This window comes from Thunnus albacares, chromosome 10 (assembly GCF_914725855.1).
Source record: "Thunnus albacares chromosome 10, fThuAlb1.1, whole genome shotgun sequence".
In the NCBI taxonomy this organism is placed as follows: Eukaryota; Metazoa; Chordata; class Actinopteri; order Scombriformes; family Scombridae; genus Thunnus; species Thunnus albacares.
Window position 1 is genome coordinate 24,208,789 of NC_058115.1, and position 20,181 is coordinate 24,228,969.

The following is a 20,181-nucleotide window of genomic DNA, read 5'->3' on the forward strand; positions in this document are numbered from 1 at the left end:
TAACTGAAAAAAAATCCCATCGTGACCTTTCGGTTTTGTCCATGTCCTTACAGGTTCCTAAAAGTCCAGGTCATGACCAAGATGATAATTTCATACAGTAAACTGAATTTTCTAAAGTTAGCATTGAGAATTGTATAGCCTAGCAGTGGACTACGGTGTTTAAGTACATTTTTAACATTTCTAAAGTTAGCGATAGATGATTAGGGTTGAACATTTACGTTAGGCAATATTTCATCAGCCTTACACTTTTAGGCCAAAATAGAATTTCATGGAAACCAAACAGGAGGTTTGTTATGGTGTGAGCAGGTTGGAAGGAGTGCAGCCACTGTGGTTGCATATGCCAAAGGTGGGGAGTGAGATGTGATTGATGAAGCTACGAGTGGGAGGCAGGGCTTTGTTCGGGCTGTTAACAGCAGGAAAAAAGAAATAGACAGACGGGTTCACCTGATCCAGACACCATGAGTCTAAATTTGCTGGGACACTCAAATTGGAACGATGACTGAAAGATGTTAGCCTGACATTGAGAGTTTTTTTCTTTCTCTGTTGGGGGAAAGTCTGTAAAAACAGTGGTCGCACGTAATGACAGCCGTTCTGCTGTTGGAAAACCTCGCCGATGCAACACAATCGGTGAAACGGCACTTTTCATTTGTATCACTGACAGCTGTACAGACTGTTGAAGCAGGCATCATGTTGATATGAAAACAGTTGGTTCAGTGTGCGTCTTCATCCATTTATGGCTCACTGTGGGAGTGGAAATGAGGCTTGTGCATGTGTGCTCAGCTCCTCAATGAATAAATAAAACAAAACCATGTGTACGCACAGCTTTTTAAATCTGATGAAAATAATACGTATGCATATTTCTCTAATAGTCAATGTGTTGTTTGCACTAGAAAACAAACACACACAAAAAGGAAGATGTATCAATGTCTCTTAAGGGGACTAATCAATCGTGATGTTATCAACACAATTTGAGTATTACTTTCATTATTGACCACTAAATCATACCAAGTTCCAGTTTATTTCCATTTCCAAATAATATCTCTCCACATGTGGCCACAGCACAGTGATAAGTCCCATCATCAGAGGAGCTGATGTTTTTAGAGAAGCGATAGACACAGCTCTTTGGAGACGAGTGAATGCCAGTTTTCTTTCTACATTCATCACGACTTCCATCAGTGTAGATGAAGTCTGGATGAGATGCATTTGATCCGGCTCTGAGGTGATAGAGTAACATCTTTTGGTGGAGGCAGTGTGATGGTGTGGGGCGGCATCTCCCTCACTGGAAAAACAAGGCTTGTCGTCATTGGAGGCAATCTCAATGCAGAGAGATATCGAGATGAGATTCTGCAACCAGTGGCAATCCCATATCTCCACAGTCTCGGACCAAACTCTATCCTCCATGATGACAACGCTTGCCCCCACAGAGCGAGATTTATCAGAGACTACCTCCAGAATTTGGGAGTGGAGAGGATGGAATGGCCTGCCAGCAGTCTTGACCTCAACCCCATTGAACACTTGTGGGATCAACTTGGGTGTGCTGTTTGTGCCAGAGTGACCAACACAACCACGTTGGCTGACTTGCGACAAATGCTGGTTGAAGAATGAGATGCCATCCCACAGCAGTGTGTGACCAGGCTGGTGACCAGCATGAGGAGGAAGTGCCAGGCTTTCGTGGCTGTGTATGGTTCTTCCACACGCTACTGAGGCTCCTGTCTGTTAAATGAATAAATTGTTAAATTGCCAATATGTCTTGTTTCTTCAAGCTTCAATCATCCAATCCACCAAACACCAAACAAGAGTCAATGGTAGAATAAGCTGCTTGACGAGGCTATGAGTGGGAGGCAGGGCTTTGTTCAGGCTGTTCTCAGCAGGAAAGAAGAAATAGTGACAGACAGGTTCAGTGCATTCAGACACGAAGAGCTAAATGTGGCGGGGCGGTCAAACAAGAATGTCTGACTGAAAGATGTTAGCTTGACATTCAGAGTATTTTTTTTTCAATTGTTGGAAAGTTTGAGGACATGAAGTATGAGTGGACCATTTCTAAACCTCCAGAGGTGGCTGCTTAGATCTGAGGCGGTCAGGTTCCTCAACATGTATAGGGAACCTACACATACACATATATCTGATGTGAGAAACACTTACCTGCAGAGGTATGCCCTGGCTGTAAATCACTGAGGTAGAGTATTATCATGATTCAGAAATAAAAATCTAAAATAAAATATTCAACTACTTAAACAAAAAGTAAAAGCTAAAAACTCTCTTCAGACACTTTACTCTTCATTCTGTTTGCCAAAGAATTTGTGGGCCAAAAACCAAAACAATGAGCTAAAGAAGCTACAATGGAGTACTCTCTTAGGGCTATTAAGCAGGGAGGATGTCTGTAGGTCCATAAACTGTATTAAAATGTCTTAAACTGAAATGTCCAAATAGTATGAATTGATCAATTTGACTCAAATATGAAACCATGACTTCTTAATTTCCACAGTAACACTTGATCTGGTACATGTTCTAAAGGGAAAAGAGTAGTTTGTGTTCTGTTTTGTTAAGTTTTCTTCAGACATCAGGATCCAGATGAGACTCTGCTATTTCATTCTACAGTATTTATGTTATTTTATTCTGTTTGGTGCCAAGTTTACTTATTTTTTCATTTTGCCAAAGTGAATCTCTTTCATTCTCAAAACACAGTTAGTATTACACATAGACAGAATTTGAGCCATTTAGTTTAAGAATTTTTATTGCAACAGTAAATAATTTCAGATTGAGACAACAAGCAGTTTTCAAACAAAATTTTGTGTTAATACAATTAAAGAAAAAAGATAAAATTGACACGATATAGCTGATATGTAAGAAAGGCAACAATAATATGTGATAGACTATGACTGTCCTAAGTTTGTCAACAATTAAGTGATTTTTTTAAGTAAGGGTTAATATTTAATATTTAGCCAAGATAAAAACAAAACAAAACAAAACAACCACAAACAGATAAACAGATGCAAGTGCTCAATATTATCAACAGTATCAACATTTAACTCATGAGTACACTAAGGTTGGGCATCGAGAACTGGTTTTCAAAATTTAGATTCCCAATGAATCATTAAGAAATTTTAATTTTGATTCCTCTTATCAGTTCCCAAACACTTTACATATCTACAAGGACCTATCTCCATTATGCATCAACGCAACAGCTTTTTTGTTTACATATGAGCATGCATGGCTAACATCACAACAATATTGAGAGAAAGATGGACCGCGGTAAACGCTCTAAAGTGTGTCTTCACTTTATTTAAGAAAATGAAAAGGCAAAGTACAATGCATGTGAGAAGCTAATTAGCTGTAAGTCAGATTGCACATCAAATCTGACCAAATATTTAAGGCAGCACGGCGTCGGTCTCCCAGCCCGAGTGTGTCATCAGCCAGCACCTCCAGTAGAGCCAGGGATACAAGGCTGTGACACAGTGTCTATGTATGTTTGTAAGTTTCTGTTTCCTGTTGTCATTAAGGTGTCACTTTTCTTTTTCAAGTTTTTCTTGTTGTTCAGCAACATAAAGGAAGTCCTCAGCTGCATTCAGACTGAAAACAGTGCTGTGTTGGTGTGATCAATGAAATACAATCCAGCAGTCTAGTGGGGGGAACAGATTATTGTGTTTAAAGGCTGATCAGAAAAACACTGCACAGCGGTTTGTTATACTCACAGGCTGGATTTAACAACTCTAGAAAATTATCACACCACAACCCTGTTCACTAGTGCGCACATGTGGCATGTCTGTTTCTGCAGACCTCCGAAAAAGTGACAGCACACTATGTCATTGAGGGAAAGATGAGACAGAACGTCTTCCGGACAAAAGCAGAAAGTTCAGTTAAAAAGACTTTGAAATGACTTATTTTAATGAAACAATAAAAGTCATAATAAACGCTTAAAAGAATGAAGATATTTTTGTTATTTAAACATTTGACCTCTTTTTTTTTACCACATTGGAATAGAAACTGGGAATCGTTAAGCAGAAACAGAATCAGAATCAATAAAATTCAGACGATACTCAACCATAGAGTACACACTGTCGTCTGAAAACTCTTTCTTCTTTCTTCTTCTCGTTGCTTTTCTTTCTGGGAAATTCATTGCAGTGTAGTTCATTTTGTCTTCAGCTTCAGTCTGTGCAGCAAATACAATGGTTATATATATAAATTGACATATATATATAATGCCTTTAATGGAATAACAATACATTTCATTTTGTTTTTTCACTCACAATATCATGTGTTTGTTGGCGCAAGTTGTCATGTCGAGCTTCTGAAATAGTGCTTTCCATTCCTAAAAATGAATGAATTCATAACAATAAACCTTTGATTAGATAAAGAAACTTAATCTGACTTCTTAGTAAGAGTATGTCATAAAAAAATTGTTAGGATGGACATTTTCTTTGATTATTCATATAAAATATAGTCAGAGAGTTAAATGAGGTACACAAAGGAAAAACAACCTCTATGAAGACTTAAATGTTTGTCTTTTGAATGCATGTTGCTGCTGTTGTTCAAAAGTTCATTTATAATATACAATAAGACGTAATTTTACCCAAGAACATATATTGTAAAAGTTTGTCTGAACTTGTCCATAAAATGCATAAATAAATTAATATGTCATACATCAGAACATGTTTTCAGTATAAAAGAAGCATTTAATTTGTTACAACACTTACCTTTATATTGTTCATGTACTCTTAGACTTCGGCTGCAGACGAGGACGACAATTGCAACAACAGAAATGGCCAAGCAGACTATTAATATCACTATTCCAATAAATAGTGAATGCGTTGTTTGCAGTAGAAAAACAAACACACACAAAGAAAGATGTATAAATGTTTCTTAAGGAGACTTATCAGTCATGATGGTATCAACATAATTTGAGTAATACTTTCATTATTGAACACTAAATCATACCAAGTTCCAGTTTAGTTCCATTTCCAAATAATATCTCTCCACATGTGGCCACAGCACAGTAATAAGTCCCAGCATCAGAGGATGTCTTGTTCTTGTAGTCAGAGAGGACTGAACACTGGAGAGTCACAGAGTCTCCTGGACGGACTGGATCAGATACTGTCGGCCACTGAACAACAGTATAGTTTGATGTCCTTTCAGTGTTTCCTACGCAATGCAAAACTACGTTAAAAATGAGAGACCTTCACACACATTTTGAAAACAGTTATTGAAATCTATATAGATAAGTTTTGTAATGAAATTAGGAAATTTAGTGACACTTTAAAGTTAAAGTAAGATAGATCACAGTATTACCTTTAACTAATAAATATGTTCCGCTCCATTCAGGATTAGTCCACTCTGTGATTCCACAATGGTACATTCCCTCGTCTTCTTGGGTTGTCTTCAAAATGGTCAGGTTAACAATATTCTTATCTTTACGTACCTTCAATCTTGTGGAAGAAAACTCTGATCCATACTCAGGATTTGCAGATCTAATCACTTTCACAATTAATTTCAGAGTATCACTGGCACTCTGCTTGTACCAGTAGAGTTCTTTATGGCTGAACTCATTATTAGATAAAGCACATGTCAAAGTTGCAGGTTGACCAAGTTGAACCGTGATCACTGGAACCAGCGTATCTGAATGAAATGAAAATATAGAAAACACATTGTAAATAACAATTATTGTATAATGTAGAAAATGTATTATGCAAAAAGCTGATATATCAACCTCCAAACATCTTGTCAGCATGGAAATTCTTAGTTGTATAGAGAATGCACAGAATTAGATGGTACTTACATCCTTGATGAAGAACAAGCAGTGTTACCCATAACACGATCATCTTCACAATGTCTCTTGTTAGGAACCTTTCTGGTATTTCACTGAGTAAAGGAGGTGATGTGACGTGGCCACGACACTGAATGTCACACAGAGAAATGCATGTGATTGGTTATTACAGATTCAAAGTGCACTTCCTGTCACATTGGTCTCATTCTGGTCTTTGTGAAGCATATTTCACCTCTCATTCTTCACCATTCACTCAGTCATTTTAATTATTATCTCAAAGATTTTTGATTTAATGAATTTTGGGAACTCTTTTATTACTGCTCTCATCTTGTAGTGCTTTTCATCTTTGGTCAGCATTTCCAGCTTCTGTCCTCACTCTGCGTGTAGGTGCACAGCTCTGCAGTGAGCTAAACACTCTTCCAACAGTGGTTGAAAACAGGAGTAGCCTGTGAGGATTTTACTGGAACAAACTGTGAAGATGTGAAAATACAGTATCAAAAAAGATATTTGATGATATTGATTACAAATCAGAAAAAGACAAGATACCATAAACAAGTGTCAGGCCAAACATATTGTCAAGACGAACTAGTACAGAAACAAGGAAACTGGATTCACAAAAGTAAAATGTTACACAAGTCACGTTGTCCCGCATGTATGATGAAACAAAGTATCATTAGAACAGATCAACATATGTAGTATGAAGAACAACTTTATTAATTGACTGACGCGTCGGTCAACTAATAAAGTTGTTCTTCATACTACAAGTGTTGCTTGAGTTCTCATCCTCTAGACCTCTTTCCTTTCTCTGCGCACCTTGGAAGTAAGTGAAGTTGTGCCAGAGACCCTTACTCTGAATCTACAGATCAACATATAAAATTTATACTGTGTCAAATAACAATGTGTAATGTGAGAGGCATCACGCGTACTGATGAACCTTCTGTGAATCTTGGCTTTATGAGGCTTCATAACAAGTTTTAGGTCATTGTTTAGCTGTCTGATTTGCAACTTTTGGTTCAATCTCACTGTTCTCACAGCGCCAAAAAAAAGCGCTAAATACCCACTGTGTACTACCTGCTCAGCACCAAATGACAAACAGGCACAGTTAGCAACTAGCTGGTGAACATAGTGGAGCATTTAGCAGCAAAAGAGCCAAATATTTCCTTCAGGAGTTGGTTGAAATGATAAATAGAGCTAAAAGAGTCGATATTGGACTTATATTCACCAGATATCCTTTAACTGGTTATGAAACAGTCTCATGATGCCTCTGATGCCTCTTTATGACCTACATGAGCAAATGAGACCATCAGCAAGAAGACTGGCTATTTCTATACAGTTATTCTAAATGCCTGCCACCAGGTCAGATTCCTCAAGAAATCAGATGAAACGCTTTATGGCACACATACCATTTTTGGGGGCCTTGGGATACTTGAAAACTCATGAAAATTGGCACACACCTCAGAACTGGGAGACATTGCAAAGTTTTCTTGTGATTGGGCTTGGGTGTGGCCAGTGGGCTCCACCCCCAAGCACTAGGCCATTTTGGAACAAAGTTTCTTTGATGTTCATAAAATTTGGTGGGTTCATTGCTCTCAATGTTCTGACATAATACATATTTTTTCAAATTTTTTCTCCCAACTGAACATGTTTGAGGCCTTAGGATTTGCAAAAACTCATGAAACTTTGCACCTATGTTTGAACTAGTAAATATTTCAATTAGTATCACGTGGCACATTGGTTCTATAGTGCCCCCTAATTACTTGTAGGATTTTTGTGGTTTTAGGGGTGCTCAAAAACTCACTAATCTTTGCACATTCATCAGATGTGGTGTAACTTGATATCTGATACAGATCTTGGGGTTGTGTGTGGCAAAATGGCTTGAGGGTGCCCCCTAGAAAATTTCAAAGTCAAAGCTCCCACCTTTAAATTTGACATAGATGTATGAAATTGCGCACGCTGATGTAAAATCTCCTGACTTAAAAACAGCCTCTTGGAGCCATACCTTAAGTCCAACAGGAAGTCAGACATTTCGAATCTACTTCACATTTTTTCCGCAAAGTGAAGCCATTTACAGGCATTGTGCTTTAATCAACTCCTCCTAGAGATTAATCCGAGCAATTTCAAATTTGGTAGGTGATATCTAAAGACCTTTACGATGCTAAATTGCAAAGTTTTTTCATTTTCATGGAGTGCCCTTGGTGTGGTGGGCCGGTACATTTTGCCAAAAACATGTTTGGGGCATTAAAAAGGAAGTTGTTGTATCTGGACTTTACGTTGTCCAGTCTGCCCCAGATTTCTCATACTTGATAAGAGTCCAGGCCTGAACACAACTGCATGTCAATATTGAATCATAGTCATAGCACCACCTACTGACAACAGGAAGTCAGCCTTACATGACAAACATCATCCGATTTACAGGAAATTTATATGGTGTGGTCTAAACATGATGTACAACAACATGACATATAATTAGTGGGTGTTCTCTAGCACCACATAGTGGACACAGAAACTGATAGTTATCTCTTACATGCAATGTCCGATATTCATGAAAATGTATATCCATGTCAGTTGTCCTCTGATAAATGTATTGCTTCTTTAATATTTCACTTATGTAGTATTGTCTACAGGCAACAGGAAGTGAAGCCTAAGTGACACATTGTTCCTCAAATGTATACACAGTTACCAATATGTCATCTCAAGCACCACATACTGTACAAAAGAAATAATATTTTACCAATTCACACAGTGTCCGATAATCCTGAAAATTCAGAGCTGAGTCAACAGACCTCCAGTATTGAAACCATGGCTGCTACTCACTCCGACGGGTGCAAGGGACTGTTCGTGACTGCTTGCAGTTTTAATTATTATTATTTCTTGTCAGATCGATCATGAATAATCTGTCAAATTCTGAATAATGTAAGAAAAACATATTAAAAATGTTATTTTAAAATGTACACTTGCATTGTGGTCACAACCGGTAACTTTAACTGAAAAAAATCCCACCGTGACCTTTCTGTTTTGTCCATGTCCTTACAGGTTCCTAAAAGTCCAGGTCACGACCAAGATGATAATTTCCTACAGTAAACTGAATTTTCTAAAGTTAGCATTGAGAATTGTATAGCCTAGCAGTGGACTACGGTGTTTAAGTACATTTTTAACATTTCTAAAGTTAGCGATAGATGATTAGGGTTGAACATTTACGTTAGGCAATATTTCATCAGCCTTACACTTTGAGGCCAAAATAGAATTTCATGGAAACCAAACAGGAGGTTTGTTATGGTGTGAGCAGGTTGGAAGGAGCGCAGCCACTGTGGTTGCATAGGCCAAAGGTGGGGAGTGAGATATGATTGATGAAGCTAAGAGAGGGAGGCAGGGCTTTGTTCGGGCTGTTAACAGCAGGAAAAAAGAAATAGACAGACGGGTTCACCTGATCCAGACACCATGAGTCTAAATTTGCTGTGACACTCAAATAGGAAAGATGACTGAAAGATGTTAGCCTGACATTGAGAGTTTTTTTCTTTTCTGTTGGGGGAAAGTCTGTAAAAACAGTGGTCGCACATAATGACAGCCATTCTGCTGTTGGAAAACCTCGCCGATGCAACACAATCAGTGAAACGGCACTTTTCATTTCCCGTTTGTATCACTGACAGCTGTACAGACTGTTGAAGCAGGCATCATGTTGATATGAAAACAGCTGGTTCAGTGCACGTCTTCACCATTTATGGCTCACTGTGGGAGTGGAAATGAGGCTTGTGCATGTGTGCCCAGCTCCTCAATGAATAAATAAAACAAAACCATGTGTACGCACAGCTTTTTAAATCTGATGAAAATAATACATATAGTCAGAGTAGAAGTCTAGAAGATGAGAACTCAAGCAACGGTTGTTCTTCATACTACATATGTTGATCTGTTCTAATGATACTTTGTTTCATCATACGTGCGGGACAACGTGACTTGTGTAACATTTTACTTTTGTGAATCCAGTTTCCTTGTTTCTGTACTAGTTCGTCTTTACAGTATGTTTGGTCTGACACTTGTTTATGGTGTCTTGTCTTTTTCTGATTTGTAATCAATATCATCAAATATCTTTTCTGATACTGTATTTTCACAGTTTCACAGTTTGTTCCAGTAAAATCCTCACAGGCTACTCCTGTTTTCAACCACTGTTAAAAGTGTGTTTAGCTCGCTGCAGAGTTTTGCACCTACACGCAGAGTGAGGACAGAAGCTGGACATGCTGACCAAAGATGAAAAGCACTACAAGATGAGAGCATTAATAGAAGAGTTCCCAAAATTCATAAAATCAAAAATCTTTGAGATTATCATTAAAATGACTGAGTGAATGGTGAAGAATGAGAGGTGAAATATGCTTCACAAAGACCAGAATGAGACCAATGTGACAGGAAGTGCACTTTGAATCTGTGACAACCAATCACATGCATTTCTCAGTGTGACATTCAGTGTCGTGGCCACGTCACATCACCTCCTTTACTCAGTGAAATACCAGAAAGGTTCCTAACAAGAGACAATGTGAAGATGATCGTGTTATGGGTAACACTGCTTGTTCTTCATCAAGGATGTAAGTACCATCTAATTCTGTGCATTCTGTATACAACTAAGAATTTGCATGCTGACAAGATGTTTGGAGGTTCATATATCAGCTTTTTGCATAATGCATTTGGTACATCATACAATAATTGTTATTTACAATGTGTATTCTATATTTTCATTTCATTCAGATACGTTGATTCCAGTGATCACGGTTCAACATGGTCAACCTGCAAACTTGACATGTTTATCTAATGATGAGCTCAACAGTAAACAACTCTACTGGTACAAGCAGAGTGCCGGTGATACTCTGAAATTAATTGTGAAACTGATTAAATCTGCAACACCTGAGTATGCACCAGAGTTTAATTCCACAAGATTGCAGGTACGTAAAGATAAGAATTTTGTTAACCTGACCATTTTGAGGACAACCCAAGAAGACGACGGAATGTACCATTGTGCAGTCATGGAGTGGATTGATCTTGAATGGAGCGGGACATATTTAATGGTTAAAGGTAATACTGTGATCTATCTTACTTTAACTTCAATGTGTCACTAAATTTCCTAATTTCATTACAAAACTTATATATATATATATATATATATATATATATATATATTTCAATAACTGTTTTCAAAATGTGTGTGGAGGTCTCTAATTTTTAAAAGTGTTTTGCATTGCATAGGAAACACTGAAAGGACATCAAACTATACTGTTGTTCAGTGGCCGACAGTATCTGATCCAGTCCGTCCAGGAGACTCTGTGACTCTCCAGTGTTCAATCCTCTCTGATTACAAGAACAAGACGTGTCCAGGAGGACACAGTGTTTACTGGTTCAGGGCCGGATCAGATGCATCTCATCCAGACCTCATCTACACTGATGGAAGTCGTGATGAATGTAGAAAGAAAACTGGCATTCACTCGTCTCTGATGATGGGACTTATTACTGTGCTGTGGCCACATGTGGAGAGATATTATTTGGAAATGGAACTAAACTGGAACTTGGTATGATTTTTCAATAATGAAAGTATTACTCAAATTATGTCAATAACATCATGATTGATAAGTCTCTTTAAGAAACATTTATACATCTTTCTTTGTGTGTGTTTGTTTTCTAGTGCAAACAACACATTCACTATTTATTTTAATAGTGATATTAACAGTCTGCTTGACCATTTCTGTTGCTGCAAATGTCGTCTTCATCTGCAACCGAAGTCTAAGAGTACATGAACAATATAAAGGTAAGTGTTGTAACAAATTAAATGCTTCTGTTACATTGAAAACACGTTCTGATGTATGACATAATTCATTTATTTTTTTTTTTTTGCATTTTATGTACAAGTTTGGACAAACCTTTACAGCATAGGTTTTTGGGTAAAATTATTAATGAACTGTTGAACAATAGCAGCAACATGCATTCAAAAGACAAACATTTAAGACTTCATAGAGGTTGTTTTTCCTTTGTGTACCTCATTTAACTCTCTGACTATATTTTATGTGAATCAAAGAAAATTATTTTTTTTAATTTCATGATATTATACTCTCACTAAAAAGTCAGTTTAAGTTCCTTTAACTATCAAATACTTATTTTTATGATTTAATTCATTTGTAGGAATGGAAAGCACTATTTCAGAAGCTCGACATGCCAACTCGCGTCAGCCGGTACATGATATTGTGAGTGTAAAAAAAAAAAGAAATGTATTGTTATTCCATTAGGGTTGCACTAGGGTTGTATGTCACTTTATATATATATAACTATTTTATTTGCTGCACAGACTAAAGTTGATGACAGAATGAACTACGCTGCACTGAATTTCTCAGAAAGAAAAGCAACAAGAGGAAGAAAGAAGAAAGAGTTTTCAGAGGACTGTGTGTACTCTCAAGTTAAATGATGATACTGTTGATAATATTGAGCACTTGCATCTGTTTGTGATCTTTTGGTTTTATTTTTTATCTTGGCTAAATATTAAATATTAATCTTGCGCAAAAAAATCACTATATTGTTGACACAATTAGGACTATCATAGTCTATAACATATTTTTGCCTTTCTTACATATAATTTTTATCATCTTTATCGTATCAATTTTATCTTTGGTCTTTAATTGTGTTAAGACAAAATTTTGTGTTTGAAAACTACTCGTTGTCTCAATCTGAAATTTTTACTGCTGCAATAAAAACTCTGAAACTAAATGGCTCAAATGCTTTTCATGTATAATATTAACTGTGTTTTGAGTCTGACACACATTCACTTTGCATGACTGCACCAACAGTGTTGGCTCCGAGGCTCTATATGTACTACAGATATTGTCACATTTCAATAAAAATAACTGTAATAATATACAGATACAGATATATATAGATATATATATAAACAGTTTACTTTATTAAACGTCCTACTATCCTCTGAAGTTTGTACTCCTGAGTCAATGAGAGTGCTGTGACAAAATAATCTCAACTCAAAGCTCCACTAACATTTTTTTTCTCACAAAAAATAACATCATTGACAGACAGATGCAGTAAATTATGATATTCAGTCTGTAATGCAGCTATAATAAAAACCCAATCTGTAATGCAGTTTAATAAAATAAAACAGAATTTAAGATATACTGATCTGTTTATTTTAATACATTTGTATTTATTGAAATGTGGTGATATCTATAGCTACATATAGACCCAGCAGTGCTGGAGTGAGTTTTGAAGTGGGGGGAACATCCAGTTTTAAAAGATGAAAAAGTCATGGTTGGACCAATTCTATTTCGGCCATAACTCTAATGTAGCCTTCTCACCTCGTAAATGGTCACATAGTGTAAAAATGAACGTTACACAACAGCACTGCAGTGTGTCTCAAGGATAAAACATGAGACGCTACTTCTTCTGAAAAGAAGTTGGAAAAGGGGCTGTGATGAGCCCTGCTAACCCGACGTGTCATTCATGAAAAGGCAATATCGAGTTATAACCGACTAGTCTGATGTGTGTAGAGGTGTGTGTGGTTATTCTGCAGAAGACTGGGGCCTGATGCATAAAACTCTGTGTAGATTCATGACTAAAGATTCATAACGGCACTTTTCATTTCCCGTTTGTATCACTGACAGCTGTACAGACTGTTGAAGCAGTCATCATGTTGATATGAAAACAGTTGGTTCAGTGTGCGTCTTCATCCATTTATGGCTCACTGTGGGAGTGGAAATGAGGCTTGTGCATGTGTGCTCAGCTCCTCAATGAATAAATAAAACAAAACCATGTGTACGCACAGCTTTTTAAATCTGATGAAAATATTACGTATGCATATTTCTCTAATAGTGAATGTGTTGTTTGCACTAGAAAACAAACACACACAAAAAGGAAGATGTATCAATGTCTCTTAAAGAGACTAATCAATCATGATGTTATCAACACAATTTGAGTATTACTTTCATTATTGACCACTAAATCATACCAAGTTCCAGTTTAGTTCCATTTCCAAGTAATATCTCTCCACATGTGGCCACAGCACAGTGATAAGTCCCAGCATCAGAGGAGCTGATGTTTTTAGAGAAGCGATAGACACAGCTCTTTGGAGACGAGTAAATGCCAGTTTTATTTCTACATTCATCAGGACTTCCATCAGTGTAGATGAAGTCTGGATGAGATGCATTTGATCCGGCTCTGAGGTGATAGAGTAACATCTTTTGGTGGAGGCAGTGTGATGGTGTGGGGCGGCATCTCCCTCACTGGAAAAACGAGGCTTGTCATCATTGGAGGCAATCTCAATGCAGAGAGATATCGAGATGAGATTCTGCAACCAGTGGCAATCCCATATCTCCACAGTCTGGGACCAAACTCTATCCTCCATGATGACAACGCTTGCCCCCACAGAGCGAGATTTATCAGAGACTACCTCCAGACTTTGGGAGTGGAGAAGATGTAATGGCCTGCCAACAGTCTTGACCTCAACCCCATTGAACACTTGTGGGATCAGCTTGGGTGTGCTGTTCGTGCCAGAGTGACCAACACAACCACGTTGGCTGACTTGCGACAAATGCTGGTTGAAGAATGAGATGCCATCCCACAGCAGTGTGTGACCAGGCTGGTGACCAGCATGAGGAGGAAGTGCCAGGCTGTCGTGGCTGTGTATGGTTCTTCCACACGCTACTGAGGCTCCTGTCTGTTAAATGAATAAATTGTTAAATTGCCAATATGTCTTGTTTCTTCAAGCTTCAATCATCCAATCCAACAAACACCAAACAAGAGTCAATGGTAGAATAAGCTGCTTGACGAGGCTACGAGTGGGAGGCAGGGCTTTGTTCAGGCTGTTCTCAGCAGGAAAGAAGAAATAGTGACAGACAGGTTCAGTGAATTCAGACACGAAGAGCTAAATTTGGCGGGGCGGTCAAACAAGACTGTCTGACTGAAAGATGTTAGCTTGACATTCGGAGTATTTTTTTTCAATTGTTGGAAAGTTTGAGGACATGAAGTATGAGTGGACCATTTCTAAACCTCCAGAGGTGGCTGCTTAGATCTGAGGCGGTCAGGTTCCTCAACATGTATAGGGAACCTACACATACACATGTATCTGATGTGAGAAACACTTACCTGCAGAGGTATGCCCTGGCTGTAAATCACTGAAGTAGAGTATTATCATGATTCAGAAATAAAAATCTAAAATAAAATATTCAACTACTTAAACAAAAAGTAATAGCTAAAAACTCTCTTCAGACACTTTACTCTTCATTCTGTTTGCCAAAGAATTTGTGGGCCAAAAACCAAAACAATGAGCTAAAGAAGCTACAATGGAGTACTCTCTTAGGGCTATTAAGCAGGGAGGATGTCTGTAGGTCCATAAACTGTATTAAAATGTCTTAAACTGAAATGTCCAAATAGTATGAATTGATCAATTTGACTCAAATATGAAACCATGACTTCTTAATTTCCACAGTAACACTTGATCTGGTACATGTTCTAAAGGGAAAAGAGTAGTTTGTGTTCTGTTTTGTTAAGTTTTCTTCAGACATCAGGATCCAGATGAGACTCTGCTATTTCATTCTACAGTATTTATATTATTTTATTCTGTTTGGTGCCAAGTTTACTTATTTTTTCATTTTGCCAAAGTGAATCTCTTTCATTCTCAAAACACAGTTAGTATTACACATAGAAAGAATTTGAGCCATTTAGTTTAAGAATTTTTATTGCAACAGTAAATAAATTCAGATTGAGACAACAAGCAGTTTTCAAACAAAATTTTGTGTTAATACAATTAAAGAAAAAAGATAAAATTGACACGATATAGCTGATATGTAAGAAAGGCAACAATAATATGTGATAGACTATGACTGTCCTAAGTTTGTCAACAATTAAGTGATTTTTTTAAGTAAGGGTTAATATTTAATATTTAGCCAAGATAAAAACAAAACAAAACAACCACAAACAGATGCAAGTGCTCAATATTATCAACAGTATCAACATTTAACTCATGAGTACACTAGGGTTGGGCATCGAGAACTGGTTCCAAAATTTAGATTCCCAATGAATCATTAAGAAATTTTAATTTCGATTCCACTTATCAGTTCCCAAACACGTTACATATCTACAAGGACCTATCTCCGTTATGCATCAACGCAACAGCTTGTTTGTTTACATATGAGCATGCATGGCTATCACAACAATATTGAGAGAAAGATGGACCGCAGTAAACGCTGTAAAGTGTGTCTTCACTTTATTTAAGAAAATGAAAAGGCAAAGTACAATGCATGTGGGAGGCTAATTAGCTGTAAGTCAGGTTGCACATCAAATCTGACCAAATATTTAAGGCAGCATGGCGCCGGTCTCCCAGCCCGAGTGTGACATCAGCCAGCACCTCCAGTAGAGCCAGGGATACCGAGCTGCGACACACTGTCTATGTATGTTTGTAAGTTTCTGTTTCCTGTTGTCAATAAAGTGTCACTTTTCTTTTTCAACTTTTTCTTGTTGTTCAGCAACATAAAGGAAGTCCTCAGCTGCATTCAGACTGAAAACAGTGCTGTGTTGGTGTGATCAATGAAATACAATCCAGCAGTCTAGTGGGGGGAACAGATTATTGTGTTTAAAGGCTGATCAGAAAAACACTGCACAGCGGTTTGTTATACTCACAGACTGGATTTAACAACTCTGGAAAATGATCACACCACAAACCTGTTCACTAGTGCGCACATGTGGCATGTCTGTGTCTGCAGACCTCCAAAAAAGTGACAGCACACTATGTCATTGAAGGAAAGATGAGACGGAACGTCTTCCGGACAAAAGCAGAAAGTTCAGTTAAAAAGACCTTGAAATGACTTATTTAAATGAAACAATAAAAGTCATAGTAAACGCTTAAAAGAATGAAGATATTTTTGTTATTTAAACATTTGACCTCTTTTTTTTTACCACATTGGAATAGAAACTGGGAATCGTTAAGCAGAAATGGAATCAGAATCGATAAAATTCAGGCGATACTCAACCGTAGAGTACACACTGTTGTCTGAAAACTCTTTCTTCTTTCTTCTTCTCGTTGCTTTTCTTTCTGGGAAATTCATTGCAGTGTAGTTAATTTTGTCTTCAGCTTCAGTCTGTGCAGCAAATACAATGGTTATATATATAAACTGACATATATATATAATGCCTTTAGTGGAATAACAATACATTTCATTTTGTTTTTTCACTCACAATATCATGTGTTTGTTGGCGCAAGTTGTCATGTCGAGCTTCTGAAATAGTGCTTTCCATTCCTAAAAATGAATGAAATCATAACAATAAACAATTGATTACATAAAGGAACTTAACTGACTTCTTAGTAAGAATATAATGTCATAAAAATGATTATTCATATAAAATATAGTCAGAGAGTTAAATGAGGTACTCAAAGGAAAAACAACTTCTATGAAGACTTAAATGTTTGTCTTTTGAATGTATGTCGCTGCTGTTGTTCAAAAGTTCATTAATGATATACAATAAGACGTAATTTTACCCAAGAACATTACTACTGTAAAAGTTTGTCTGAACTTGTCCATAAAATGCATAAATAAATGAAGATGTCATACATCAGAGCATGTTTTCAGTATAAAAGAAGCATTTAATTTGTTACAACACTTACCTTTATATTGTTCACGTACTCTTAGACTTCGGTTGCAGACGAGGATGACAATTGCAACAACAGAAATGGTCAAGCAGACTATTAATATCACTATTCCAATAAATAGTGAATGTGTTGTTTGCACTAGAAAACAAACACACACAAAAAGAAAGATGTATCAAAGATTAAAGAGACTTATCAATCATGATGTTATCAACATAATTTAAGTATTACTTTCATTATTGAGCACTAAATCATACCAAGTTCCAGTTTAGTTCCATTTCCAAATAATATCTCTCCACATGTGGCCACAGCACAGTAATAAGTCCCATCATCAGAGGAGCTGACGTTTTTAGAGAAGCGATAGACACAGCTCTTTGGAGACGAGTGAATGCCAGTTTTATTTCTACATTCATCAGGACTTCCATCAGTGTAGATGAAGTCTGGGTGAGATGCATCTGATCCGGCTCTGAACCAGTAAACACTGTGTACTCCTGGACACGTCTTGTTCTTGTAGTCAGAGAGGATTGAACACTGGAGAGTCACAGACACTCCTGGACGGACTGGATCAGACACTGTCGGCCACTGAACAACAGTATAGTTTGACGTCCTTTCAGTGTTTCCTATGCAATGCAAAACTATGTTAAAAAATTAGAGACCTCCACACACATTTTGAAAACAGTTATTGAAATATATATATATATATATATATATATATATATATATATATATATATATATATATATATATAAGTTTTGTAATGAAATTAGGAAATTTAGTGACACATTGAAGTTAAAGTAAGATAGATCACAGTATTACCTTTAACCATTAAATATGTCCCGCTCCATTCAAGATCAATCCACTCCATGACTGCACAATGGTACATTCCGTCGTCTTCTTGGGTTGTCCTCAAAATGGTCAGGTTAACAAAATTCTTATCTTTACGTACCTTCAATCTTGTGGAATTAAACTCTGGTGCATACTCAGGTGTTGCAGATTTAATCAGTTTCACAATTAATTTCAGAGTATCACCGGCACTCTGCTTGTACCAGTAGAGTTGTTTACTGTTGAGCTCATCATTAGATAAACATGTCAAGTTTGCAGGTTGACCATGTTGAACCGTGATCACTGGAATCAACGTATCTGAATGAAATGAAAATATAGAATACACATTGTAAATAACAATTATTGTATGATGTACCAAATGCATTATGCAAAAAGCTGATATATGAACCTCCAAACATCTTGTCAGCATGCAAATTCTTAGTTGTATACAGAATGCACAGAATTAGATGGTACTTACATCCTTGATGAAGAACAAGCAGTGTTACCCATAACACGATCATCTTCACATTGTCTCTTGTTAGGAACCTTTCTGGTATTTCACTGAGTAAAGGAGGTGATGTGACGTGGCCACGACACTGAATGTCACACTGAGAAATGCATGTGATTGGTTGTCACAGATTCAAAGTGCACTTCCTGTCACATTGGTCTCATTCTGGTCTTTGTGAAGCATATTTCACCTCTCATTCTTCACCATTCACTCAGTCATTTTAATGATAATCTCAAAGATTTTTGATTTTATGAATTTTGGGAACTCTTCTATTAATGCTCTCATCTTGTAGTGCTTTTCATCTTTGGTCAGCATGTCCAGCTTCTGTCCTCACTCTGCGTGTAGGTGCAAAACTCTGCAGCGAGCTAAACACACTTTTAACAGTGGTTGAAAACAGGAGTAGCCTGTGAGGATTTTACTGGAACAAACTGTGAAACTGTGAAAATACAGTATCAGAAAAGATATTTGATGATATTGATTACAAATCAGAAAAAGACAAGACACCATAAACAAGTGTCAGACCAAACATACTGTAAAGACGAACTAGTACAGAAACAAGGAAGATGATCGTGTTATGGGTAACACTGCTTGTTCTTCATCAAGGATGTAAGTATCATCTAATTCTGTGCATTCTCTATACAACTAAGAATTTGCATGCCAACAAGATGTTTGGAGTTTCACATATCAGCTTTTTGCATAATACATTTTCTACATCATACAATAATTGTTATTTACAATGTGAATTCTATATTTTCATTTCATTCAGATACGCTGGTTCCAGTGATCACGGTTCAACATGGTCAACCTGCAACTTTGACATGTGCTTTATCTAATAATGAGTTCAGCAAAAAAGAACTCTACTGGTACAAGCCAGTATGAATGAATGAGTGGATTAGTCCACTCTGTGATTCCACAATGGTACATTCCCTTGTCTTCTTGGGTTGTCCTCAAAATGGTCAGGTTAACAAAATTCTTATCTTTACGTACCTTCAATCTTGTGGAAGAAAACTCTGATCCATACTCAGGATTTGCAGATCTAATCACTTTCACAATTAATTTCAGAGTATCACCGGCACTCTGCTTGTACCAGTAGAGTTCTTTTTTGCTGAACTCATTATTAGATAAAGCACATGTCAAAGTTGCAGGTTGACCATGTTGAACCGTGATCACTGGAACCAGCGTATCTGAATGAAATGAAAATATAGAATTCACATTGTAAATAACAATTATTGTATGATGTAGAAAATGTATTATGCAAAAAGCTGATATATGAAACTCCAAACATCTTGTTGGCATGCAAATTCTTAGTTGTATAGAGAATGCACAGAATTAGATGATACTTACATCCTTGATGAAGAACAAGCAGTGTTACCCATAACACGATCATCTTCACAATGTCTCTTGTTAGGAACCTTTCTGGTATTTCACTGAGTAAAGGAGGTGATGTGACGTGGTCACGACACTGAATGTCACACA

General features: G+C 37.0%; 1 protein-coding gene and 1 pseudogene across 1 annotated transcript; one reads left to right on the top strand and one right to left on the bottom strand.

The window, feature by feature from the left end:
• Nucleotides 1-10,212: 10,212 nt before the first annotated feature.
• On the top strand, nucleotides 10,213-11,327 carry LOC122990098 (annotated as a pseudogene).
• A 3,403-nt stretch (nucleotides 11,328-14,730) lies between these two features.
• LOC122990099 lies at nucleotides 14,731-18,718 on the bottom strand. Its single transcript, XM_044363220.1, has 5 exons — nucleotides 18,676-18,718; nucleotides 18,192-18,515; nucleotides 17,633-17,995; nucleotides 17,394-17,516; nucleotides 14,731-14,840 (listed from the first exon to the last, which is right to left on the bottom strand). The coding sequence occupies exons 1-5, from the start codon at nucleotides 18,716-18,718 to the stop codon at nucleotides 14,731-14,733; spliced, it is 963 nt and encodes a 320-aa protein (XP_044219155.1).
• Nucleotides 18,719-20,181: the final 1,463 nt, after the last annotated feature.

Excerpts from the sequence above, each read along its gene's own strand:
- LOC122990099 (XM_044363220.1), bottom strand. The coding sequence starts at position 18,718 with ATGATCGTGTTATGGGTAACACTGCTTGTTCTTCATCAAGGAT. Across the intron at positions 17,996-18,191 it reads GACATATTTAATGGTTAAAG|GAAACACTGAAAGGACGTCA; the intron begins GTAATACTGTGA and ends TGCATTGCATAG. Across the intron at positions 14,841-17,393 it reads AGTACGTGAACAATATAAAG|GTTCCCTATACATGTTGAGG; the intron begins GTAAGTGTTGTA and ends GTGTATGTGTAG.